We start from the raw sequence: 12,469 nt of genomic DNA, 5'->3' as shown, positions 1-12,469 counted from the left end.
TAGATAGATAGATAGATAGATAGATAGATAGATAGATAGATAGATAGATAGATAGATAGATAGATAGATAGATAGATAGATAGATAGATAGATAGATAGATAGATAGATAGATAGATGGATAAATAGATAGATAGACAGACAGACAGACAGACAGACAGACAGACAGACAGACAGACAGACAGACAGACAGACAGACAGACAGACAGACAGACAGACAGACAGACAGACAGACAGACAGACAGACAGACAGACAGACAGACAGACAGACAGACAGACAGACAGACAGACAGACAGACAGACAGACAGACAGACAGACAGACAGACAGACAGACAGACAGACAGACAGACAGACAGACAGACAGACAGACAGACAGACAGACAGACAGACAGACAGACAGACAGACAGACAGACAGACAGACAGACAGACAGACAGACAGACAGACAGACAGACAGACAGACAGACAGACAGACAGACAGACAGACAGACAGACAGACAGACAGACAGACAGACAGACAGACAGACAGACAGATAGATAGATAGATAGATAGATAGATAGATAGATAGATAGATAGATAGATAGATAGATAGATAGATAGATAGATAGATAGATAGATGGATAGACAGACATATAGTGGGATAGATAGATAGATAGATAGATAGATAGATAGATAGATAGATAGATAGATAGATAGATAGATAGATAGATAGATAGATAGATAGATAGATAGATAGATAGATAGATAGATAGATAGATAGATAGATAGATAGATAGATAGATAGATAGATAGATGGATAGATGGATAGATAGACATATAGTGAGATAGATAGACATATAGGGAGATAGATGGATAGATAGATAGATAGATAGATAGATAGATAGATAGATAGATAGATAGATAGATAGATAGATAGATAGATAGATAGACAGACAGACAGACAGACAGACAGACAGACAGACAGACAGACAGACAGACAGACAGACAGACAGACAGACAGACAGACAGACAGACAGACAGACAGACAGACAGACAGACAGACAGACAGACAGACAGACAGACAGACAGACAGACAGACAGACAGACAGACAGACAGACAGACAGACAGACAGACAGACAGACAGACAGACAGACAGACAGACAGACAGACAGACAGACAGACAGACAGATAGATAGATAGATAGATAGATAGATAGATAGATAGATAGATAGATAGATAGATAGATAGAAAGATGGATAGACAGACATATAGTGAGATAGATAGATAGATAGATAGATAGATAGATAGATAGATAGATAGATAGATAGATAGATAGATAGATAGATAGATAGATAGATAGATAGATAGATAGATAGATAGATAGATAGATAGATAGATAGATAGATGGATAGACAGACATATAGTGAGATAGATAGATAGTGAGATAGATAGATATATTCCCTGAAGGCGTTCCTGAGATATCATGTTCACAAATACAGACCAAATGGGAGGGACTAACCACTGGTTTACTGTGGGTGTGGCCACTGAATCACATTAGCACCGGACCTGATGCTGGTTCTCACCTGTGGTCGTCTCTGTACCACTCGAAGGAGGCTGGTGGCACCGCCATGGCTTCACAGCGCAAGATGGCCGTCTTCCCCATATGAGCCGGCATGTTCTTCATGTCCGTGATCATCGGAGGGTCTGGCAGGAGAAACCCGGGGATGAAAGAACGAACAAACAGAAGGAGGGAATTGAGCAATTAGTAAAAAACCTGCCCTCACTGGTGAGTCCACCCGGGTCAGTCCATAAGGTTGTAAACCCCCCGGAGGGAACAGAATTAAGATGTATGAATTCATACATACTAATGCATCTACTGTATTTCCATATACCATGAATAACGTCATTGTGCTATAACCTGGCCTGGAGATGAATTATCACCTCCGGGCTGTGGGGAGATACTCACAGTTCACCGTGACCTTGACCTTGCGCTGATCAGCTGGAGCCACTCCGTTGTTGGTGATGCACTCGTAGTCCTCGGCCTGCTGCCTCTTGATCTCCGTGATGTCGAGGAACTCCCCCTCGCTCACCAGCCCATCTAGAGACGTAGGGCAAGAGGTCAAAGGTGAAGACACAGTGAATCAAAAAGGAAGGTGACTGACATTTGAGGTTAAGCATGTGAGATTCTGAGGTCTAAGAGCCTGGAGGAGGCACAGATGCTTACATCAAATCCTGTATGCATACTCAAATATAGGGGCGTTGCAACAGGGTAGGCAAAGAAAAAACCTGATAACATTGGTCAAAACAATATTGTCAAAATTCTATGATCAACCGTATATCTGCCATAACCCCCTAACAAGGACCCAAGCCACTAACTGTCTGTCAAAAGCTTTTAGAGGTCCCCCAGGTCCCTTGAAACACTCCTGTTTAAATGTTACCATGGAAAAAAATGTCCATTACCAACACATAAATCCAGGTTATAATGAAAAATGATAGATTCATGAAATTCATGGATTGCAATGCAAGATTACATAAAGTACCCAAATGAATGTTTAATGCAATGAACTGTGTTCCACCTGATCCATGAGGTAAGAACACATTGATTTCAATTTGCTGCTTTGATTTACTTGGACGACAGAAAACTACAACAACAACAACAACATGAAATTGTATATAAATATATAAATGTACCAGCTCTACTAGAATGTATGAAGTAACAAATATCACATCTTTAGATAGATAGATAGATAGATAGATAGATAGATAGATAGATAGATAGATAGATAGATAGATAGATAGATAGATAGATAGATAGATAGATAGATAGATAGATAGATAGATAGATAGATAGATAGATAGATAGATAGAAAGATGGATAGATAGATAGATGGATAGACAGACATATAGATAGATAGAAAGATAGATAGATAGATAGATAGATAGATAGATAGATAGATAGATAGATAGATAGATAGATAGATAGATAGATAGATAGATAGATAGATAGATAGATAGATAGATAGATAGATAGATAGATAGATAGATAGATAGATAGATAGATAGATAGATAGATAGAAATATGGATAGATGGATAGACAGACATATAGTGAGATAGACAGACATATAGTGAGATAGATAGATAGATAGATAGATAGATAGATAGATAGATAGATAGATAGATAGATAGATAGATAGATAGATAGATAGATAGATAGATAGATAGATAGATAGATAGATAGATAGATAGATAGATAGATAGATGTAAAGCAAATTTTTGTATCGAGCAGAAATGATTTGGCAGCAGCGACACAAAAAAAAATTCATATGGACTCTGGGGAAATTCTAAGCTTTGCCCTGATGGAGCGGCCACACCGGGGGGGCGATGGCTTGTTCACTACACATTATGTAGTGAGAGGAATATTTGGCTGTTATTTGATGTTGACAAACTCCCCCCGGTTCCACCAAAACCAAATTAGTCCCTTTCTTTTTTTTTTCCCCCCTCGTCCCTCAAGCAACAAACACAGAATCTCTCCAGAGGGGAGAGTTGAATTGTCCGGCCACAAGTTATTGCTCCTTCATGTGAGGGAGGAATGGATGTCGGTGGCAGAAAGAGAGAAAGAGCACAAACGGAAGAAGAATGAGCGAGCGTGCGCACCCCCTCTTGCAAGCCAGCCTCCAAAACCATTAAGTCTTTTTTTCTGGCCTCTTTAAAGAAGCCAGACTGTGGAACACGACATAATATATAATCTGACCACTAACAAGGAAATCCAGCTCTTAAATTGATGCTCACTTTTCCCTCTCAAAGCCCCAAAAACACACAAACACACACAAACACACACACACTGCTGTCAATCAGTGGACCTTTACTTCCCCTCACAAACACACAAACGGCTCCTAAGCGCACTTGTGAGCAACACTGACGCAAAAACACACACAGACACACACAAAAAAACAACCCACGATTATTCCTGTCAGAGATTAGCGCGTTGGTTCTAATTGAAGATTATTCTGGAGGATTATTAGTGCGGCTGCTGAGCTGGAGACGATTATTTGCAGCTGCTGCGTTGGAGGCTGCCGGCGCCACCCGAGTGAGTCCGGGTGGTGGGCCCCTGTGGGTGATGGGGGGGTGGGTGCAATGTTATTCACTCATTCCATTAGTGTAATAAACACAGCTCTCCTGTGACGTCTCTGTCAGGCAGGGGGAGGGGGGGGAGAAATGAGCAGAGATACAATCAGACAACAAGTGCTGGAGAGAAATTACACACCAGGCTGCTACAGCTGAGTTCCACGAGGTAAAAAGGACAAAGAGAATAAAAAAGGAGAGCGAGCGAGCGCTGGAGCGAGCGTCACGGACACAGAGAGGTAATTTGCGAGCGATACGGAGCGAGAGACTGAAAGAGATACGCCGATGTAACGATAAGAGAGAGAACAGCGTCATGATAAAGGGTGAAACGGTGAGAGTCGGGTCCTGGATGTGATTCTCTCCGTCCTGAGCTCTATGTGTGGAGCCACGTGTCAGAAGTAGGGTTGCAAAGGGGCGGAAAGTTAAGGTCGGGAATTTTGGGAATTTTGAAAAAAAACAAACTATGCAAATTAAACGCTGAGCAATAAAAACATCATTCAAAACTCTATATAAAGATGTATGGAATGCAGCACACACTTCACAATGAATTTCAACCCTCCACTGTGCACTCTTCCATCACATGCACAGATAACTCCCAGCATCCTTCACTCTACAGCAGGGCTACTGAGGCCTGCTGTAGTGTGCAGGACTAGTCAGGTAAGTTTCCATGATATTACTGGGAAAATATATTAGCCTGCTGATTGAGGATTGTTCATCTGTTCATCTAGCCTATTTCCATACATTTATCCATCAATTATAAAATATCTTTACAGACGATTCCAATTGTTTGGCTAACTATTTATATCTCTGGCATTGAATTAGTGCACTATCTCATGTGTGGAGACCTTTCAACCCATCCAATGTAGAAGGAAAGGCTGTGTACATTTGCAAATACTGTGCAAAGACCTATGTTAAGAATGACACAACGATGCAGAAGCATATAGTCAAGTGCCCAAAGTTTCCTCAGGGCTCAAATCAGCCTATGACAAAACAAAATGTTTATATTTATGTCTGTATATGACAAGGTAAATACAGTTAGTATAAATTACCCACAACATTTCCCGTATATTCCCGTATATTCCCGTTAATTCCCGTTAATTCCCATGGAAAGTTTCCAACTTCGAATATTCCCAGGATTTTGCAACCCTAGTCAGAAGGCAGCGGCCTCCCTCTCCGTCCTCTGAGATCTGTGGACCTGCATCACACACTCGTCTCCACTCGGGTGGGAGATGGTATCTGACTGCAGCCGGCCCCTGGCTCCCCCCCCGACAATGGTCTGTGAAATACAGCTCCATCAACCACTTATGGCTTTTGAAGGAGCCTGACTCCTGACCACCAGAGATAGTTGGATTGCACCTGATAATAGAGAGAGGGGGGGTGCAGTGAAACCCGGGCTCCGTTTTCCTGGCAGCACTTTGCGCCCGACTACATCAGGACACTTGATTTCTTGGCTCATCTTCTCCGCTTTCATTACAAAATCTACCGTCGGGCCGAGAGGTTTGATGTCGGGTTAAAGCAGAGGCAGATGGACAGAATGTAGACGGACTGGGAAACCTGTCATTTGGAAGAGAAGAGGCCAGAATGTGTTTGAGTTGAGCTAAACAGAACTCCAGCTGAAATTCACCCTTGTTGTTTGTATCATCTTGTTCAAATCATTCATTCTTTTTGTACCATAGTCTTCCTCCTCATCCTGATGTACATCTCAACCTGTGCGAAGCGTGGTGATAACGTGCAGTGGCAGCAGAGTAGAACTTTTAAAAGTGTGCATATAGTTAAAATGAATCATTAAAAGTTAAGATAAGGTTTGGTTCCGTGTTTTGTTTTGCAAAATCTCATCAGAAAACATGTTGGATTTGATGATTTATTACTTTTTTGAGTTAAATAACATTTTGTTTGAGATTGTTCAGCATTATTGTGATATGAGGCAAAGGTTTTAAAGAGGTTCTCATGAATCAATATTCTGTTTTATATTTTGAAATAGTAGGAAATATAAACCCATGAAAAGATTGATTGATCCTATTGTCTCATATAGATTCCAACTCCAAAGAAACATCAATGAGTCAAACGAAGCATGTGACACTTTATTGCACAGAACATGTGAACTAGTTTATTTTGACTCAGCTTCACCCACAATATCCTGTTGCGGTAAATTCTCAATAATGCGCAATAACCTCAAAGCTGAAACAATTTCCAGTATGTGATAAACCGGAATTTCCTCATCATTTTCTGTGAATCACGATTTCCTCATGAACTCAAACTCCTGAACCTGCTTGATAAGTGTTGACATGTGTTTGTTACTGTCTCTGTTGACTCAGTTGATTTCTTCAGACTTTCCCTCGTGTCATCGACTTGATTTCCCAAACCACCTGCTCCTGATTCCCTCAACCAGCCGCACCTGAGTCTCATCAGCTTCACTCAGTATGAACAGGCTGAGTTCAGGTCGAGCGGCCCAGTGAGACATGAGAGAGAGACATCAGAGAGACATGAGAGTGAGACAGTGAGACACCAACACTCTCGGCTCTGTCATTCACTCACATGGCTTTTCCTACCATAGCTATGCTGATGACACCCAACTAATCCTCTATTTTCCCCGATCAGAAACACAGGTAGCAGCACGAATCTCTGGCTGTCTGACTGACATCTCTTCAGTGGATGACCGCTCACCACCTGAAGATTAACCTTGACAAGACTGAACTACTTTTCCTGCCAGGGACAAACTCTTCCACCCACGACCTGACTATTAACTTTGACAACTCCGTGCTGACCCCCACTCAGACTGCTAGGAACCTGGGTGTGACACTCGACAGCCAACTTTCCCTTTCTGCCAACATTACTGCAACAACACGGTCCTGTAGATTCATGCTTTACAACATCAGGAGAATACGTCCCCTTCTCACTCAGAAGGCGGTGCAGGTTCAGGACCAGGCCCTGGTCATCTCACGCCTCGACTACTGTAACTCCCTCCTGGCAGGTCTACCTGCTACTGCCATCCGACCTCTGCAGCTCATCCAGAATGCAGCAGCTCGACTGATTTTTAACCAACCTAAACTTGTACCTTCGGGGTTGAATGCACTTATTGTAAGTCGGTTTGGATAAAAGCGTCAGCTAAATGAAATGTAACGTAATGTAACATGAGAGTGAGACATGAGAGAGAGAGTGAGACATGAGAGTGAGACATGAGAGAGAGAGTGAGACATGAGCGAGAGACATGAGAGTGAGACATGAGAGTGAGACAGTGAGACATGAGAGTGAGACATGAGAGTCTGACAGTGAGACATGAGAGTGAGACATGAGAGTCTGACAGTGAGACATGAGAGTGAGACAGTGAAACAGTGAGACATGAGAGTGAGACGTGAGAGAGAGAAAGCAGAGTGAGACATGAGAGTCTGACAGTGAGACATGAGACAGTGAGACAGTGAGACAGTGAGACATGAGAGTGAGACATGAGAGAGACAGCAGAGTGAGACATGAGAGTGAGACACGAGAGTGAGACAGTAGAGTGAGGCAGAGTGAGACATGAGAGAGAGACATGAGAGTGAGAGAGCAGAGTGAAACATGAGGATGAGACAGCAGAGTGAGACAGTGAGACAGCAGAGTGAGACATGAGAGTGAGACATGAGAGTGAGACAGCAGAGTGAGACATGAGAGTGAGACATGAGACATGAGACATGAGAGTGAGAGAGTGAGACAGGGAGACAGTGAGACATGAGAGTGAGACAGCAGAGTGAGACATGAGAGTGAGACAGTAGAGTGAGGCAGAGTGAGACATAAGAGAGAGACATGAGAGTGAGACAGTAGAGTGAGGCAGAGTGAGACATAAGAGAGAGACATGAGAGTGAGAGAGCAGAGTGAGACATGACAGTGAGACAGTAGAGTGAGGCAGAGTGAGACATGAGAGAGAGACATGAGAGTGAGACAGCAGAGTGAGACATGAGTGAGAGACATGAGAGTGAGACAGCAGAGTGAGACATGAGTGAGACATGAGAGTGAGACAGCAGAGTGAGACTGTGAGACATGAGAGTGAGACATGAGAGTGAGACATGATACATGAGAGTGAGACAGCAGAGTGAGACATGAGAGTTAGACAGTCACTGCGGTTACATGTGTCCGATTGAACCCCAATTTCTGGCGTTGTCGGGTTTCAATCGAAGATCCATGTCATGTAACTCCACAAATCTAGATTTCTTGTGTCCGACTGAAGTCGGATAACCACCCCCAGATAAGCGATCGGATTTGGCTGTATATCGGACAACGCGCGCATGTAACTCTGGAAGCTAGACAACAACTGGAGATGACGTCTTTGCTCATGCTTGAGATCCTGCCTCCCCCCTCCCTCCCGCGCTGTATCACCACTAGCTGTAATAAACAGCGCCACCTATCGTAGCGGGGTATGAAATGCTTTCGGACAAGAGTCGGATTTCTCAGTGCCATGTACCCTGAGATAGAGCAGTTAACCCCCCATGGATAGAGAAACCGGGCTTCAGCCGAAATCGGGTCATGCCATCATGTAAACGTAGTGACAGAGACAGTGAGACAGCAGGGTGAGACATGAGAGTGAGACATGAGAGTGAGACAGTATGCACAGAAAAAGAAGCCTGAAACTGAAGGAGATCAATTAAAGAATGGAGGGTCTAATCATTAGTCCATCATGTGTTTTCTTCACAAAAAGAAGTTCTGCTTTCACCTGCTTTTGTTTGTTTGTTATTTTGGAGTCGGGGATGAACACATTCGTGGATTTCTCAGAAAGTTACATGTGAATCTTTATGAGTTTAGGGGGGTTGGGATCAATGACTGCGATCAGGTGCAGGTCCATATAAAAATCTGTATCCAGTGGATTTAAGTGAGGTTTCCAAGGGGTGAAGGATCTTTTTTTCAATCTATGGTAACAACTGAGGGCAGCACTCCTTTCCCTCTGTGTCCTGGTTGCTATCTGCTTAGTTGCCAGGAATCACAACCAAGTAAAACCACAGTTTAAAAACATCGTCTCCACCACAACAGCTCATTTATTTCACCAATCTCTACAAAACTCAGTCAAAAACAGTTTTATTTATCACTTTTCCTCTTCAGCTAAACAAGAATCCATTAATGCGATCGGCCTGCGTGTGATTCAAACGGATGGGATGTATCTCTACAGCTGAGATGATGGAGGCGGAGCCTGTGAGCAGAGAGCCGGGTCACCTCAGAGGAGTTTGAGCAGGTCTCACGCCTGAGGTGATGCAAATAGCTCCTCCCACTCAACCACCTCCACATGCACCGCCCCCCCCCCCGCCTTCCCTGCAGTCTCTGAGTAACGGCGACAGATGGCTGGCAGCTTCTCACTGTTTCTTTGCCCCCCCCATTTTTCCACCCCTCACTAGTCTCCTACAACTGATGGCTTGGTTGCTGAGACTCTCTTAGAATAGCAATGCGGTCCCATATCTCTTTCTCTGGGAGCTGAGGGGTTATGGGGGGGAGAGGCGAGGGGGGGGGGGGGAGGCGGTGTGAGATGGTGGTGGTGGTGGGGGGGTGGTTTAGAGAGGAAGGATTACTGCTGACAGAGGGGGAAAAATGCTGTGGGCTCGCAAGTGAGAGGGCGACACAGACTCTGTGATGTAAGGTGGTGTGTGTGTGTGCGTGTGTGTGTGTGCGTGCGTGCGTGCGTGTGTGTGTGTGTGTGTGTGTGTGTGCCTGCTGCAGGTGTGCGTTCATGCATGGCTTTCTTTCTTTTCTCCTGTTTCATTTGTGTGTGTGTGTGTGTGTGTGTGTGTGTGTGTGTGTGTGTGTGTGTGCGTGCGTGCGTGCGTGCGTGCGTGCGTGCGTGCGTGCGTGCGTGCGTGCGCGCGCGTGCGTGCGTGCGTGTGCCTGCTGCAGGTGTGCGTTCATGCATGGCTTTCTTTCTTTTCTCCTGTTTCATGTGTGTGTGTGTGTGTGTGTGTGTGTGTGTGTGTGTGTGTGTGTGTGTGTGTGTGTGTGTGTGTGTGTGTGTGTGTGTGTGTGTGTGTGTGTGTGTGTGTGTGTGTGTGTGTGTGTGTGTGCATTACTGTCGTGCTTGTCCATGCCTGAGGTGCTGTACTGTGCAGGTTCACAAACTAACAGTGCAGGGACGGACGCTGCATGCACTGCAGGCTAACCCAGAGATGAACAGGGAGGAGAGGAGGTGAGGAGAGAGAGGAGAGAGAGGAGGAGAGGAGAGGATGAGAGGATGAGAGGAGGAGAGGAGCTCTGAGCGAGCCCAAAGCTGCCTGGGAGTGCAGCAGTACAGTGGCTTGTGTATTTATTGGCCCGACAGCATCACTCACATCCTGTTGGAGTGGTTGTTCACACCGACCTGTTTATCATCACCTTCTCCTCACAGCATTTGACCCGTGTCTGTTTTGCCGTTGTTTTGATAAAGTGATTAAACGCTGACTCCTGGTGACACCGAGGCATTAAGGGCCTAGAAAGCCCTAGATAAAGAGTCCAGACTTTGACCTTCAGAACAAGGTAAAGTTCAAAATAATAATCCCCCTCCTCAGCTTCAGGGAAAATCCGAAGATATTTTGAAAGAGCATCTTGACCCTGAGAAGACATGGCTGCTTTTTAATGTTAAATTAAAGTGGCTGCGAGCGTCTCACGCCAGGTGACGGGGGGGGGGGGGGGATGGAGACAGATGCTGATGATTGCAGGCGGCGCGGTGGGTATAATTAGGTGTAATGTGCGGTGGGCCTTTTTTGGGACAAAACACTGGGGAAAATACAGCAGCATGAATTTAAGACTGGGACCGACTGAACAGCTGGGTTTAAGAATGATGACACAGGAACGGAGGATAAAGACGTGGGAACGAGATGAATGCAGATAAGCTCTGGAGGCCGGGAAGAAATTAAGTAAGACTACAAAAGACCGAGCAGGGGTTTGGGGATGAAGGTGGAGATAAAGGTGAAGCTGTGAACAAGAGATCTCAGGATGTTAGGAGGAGCAAACAGGAAGGGGGGGGGGGGTAGCTTACATTTCTGGTCCTTCCAGGTGACGGTGGGCTCAGGCCGACCCACGGCCAGACAGTGGAGGTTCACGTTCTCTCCCTCATTCACCGACACGTTCTTGGAGATGTTGACGATTCTGGCCGGCACTGAAAAACAAGATCACACTGAGATGTGACTAGGGTTGCAAAGGGGCGGAAAGTTTCCGGTAAATTTCTGGAAACTTTCCGGAAGCTTTCCATGGGAAGTTTAGCTCGGGAATTTTGGGAATTTTGAAAAAATAAATAAATAAGCGAATTAAACGCTGAGCAATAAAAACATCATTCAAAACTCTATTTTAAAGATGTATGGAATGCAGCACACACTGCACGTTGCATTTCAACCCTCCACTGTGCATTCTTCCATCACATGCACAGATAACTCCCAGCATCCTTCACTCTACAGCAGGGCTATTGAGGCCTGCTGTAGAGTGCAGGACTAGTCAGGTAAGTTTCGATGATATTACTGGGGAAAATATATTAGCATGCTGATTGAGGATTGTTCATCTGTTCATCTAGCCTATTTCCATTCATTTATCCATCAATTATAAAATATTTTCACAGACGTTTCAATTGTTTGGCTAACTATTTATATCTCTGGCATTGCATTAGTGTTTTTTTACAAACTTTTTTCTCATCTTATTCTACAGAACAATGCCACGTGCACTATCTCATGTGTGGAGACCTTTCAACCCATCCAATGTAGAAGGAAAGGCTGTGTACATTTGCAAATACTGTGCAAAGACCTATGTTAAGAATGACACAACGATGCAGAAGCATATAGTCAAGTGCCCAAAGTTTCCTCAGGGCTCAAATCAGCAGACAAAACAAAATGTTTATATTTATGTCTGTATATGACAAGGTAAATACAGTTAGTATAAATTACCCACAACATTTCCAGTTTATTCCCGTTAATTCCCGTTTATTCCCATGGAAAGTTTCCAACTTTGAATATTCCTGGAATTTTGCAACCCTAGATGTGACCCCCCTTTTTTCATTCCTTTAATGCAAATTCATGCACCTTTCTTCAGACAGACAGGCAATCAGCTGAGTGATGATCTGTGCACGAGTCCCTCACTGAACTATGCACCAACAGGCTTGACCGTTCCACCCAGAATGCACTGAATCCTAAAACGACCATTAACGTCTCCTCCTCCTGACGTCTAATCTGATTTGATCCTTGTACAAGTCGTGATCGCACACTTTTGCTTTTAAATGAATGAACGCCCCTGAATACCGCTTTGCCCTAAAACACACTTAGCGTTCAAGCACTATGCATGTAGTTAGTTTGATAACAAGATGGCCCTTGAATTTAAATGGCCCATTATCACTCTTTTTCAATGAGCTCGACCCTGAGAATTGTGTTTTTGTGAGTGAAACATCTACCAAGACTC

The 12,469-nt window shown here is 44.2% G+C and overlaps 1 protein-coding gene across 1 annotated transcript in view; it reads right to left on the bottom strand.

Annotated features, from left to right (window-relative positions):
• The window catches only part of iglon5 (IgLON family member 5), a 33,774-nt gene that overhangs the window by 4,540 nt on the left and 16,765 nt on the right, over nucleotides 1-12,469 (bottom strand). Inside the window, exons 5-7 of the mRNA XM_061081000.1 lie at nucleotides 11,067-11,186; nucleotides 1,946-2,077; nucleotides 1,563-1,683 (exon numbers count right to left, since the gene is read on the bottom strand). Of these exons, the coding sequence (XP_060936983.1) occupies nucleotides 1,563-1,683; nucleotides 1,946-2,077; nucleotides 11,067-11,186 (373 nt within the window). The remainder of the gene's footprint in view (nucleotides 1-1,562; nucleotides 1,684-1,945; nucleotides 2,078-11,066; nucleotides 11,187-12,469) is intronic.

The sequence above is a fragment of the Limanda limanda genome, chromosome 11 (assembly GCF_963576545.1).
Source record: "Limanda limanda chromosome 11, fLimLim1.1, whole genome shotgun sequence".
Taxonomy (NCBI): Eukaryota; Metazoa; Chordata; class Actinopteri; order Pleuronectiformes; family Pleuronectidae; genus Limanda; species Limanda limanda.
The sequence above is the reverse complement of the archived record's forward strand: the minus strand, read 5'-3'. Positions and strand labels throughout refer to the sequence as shown.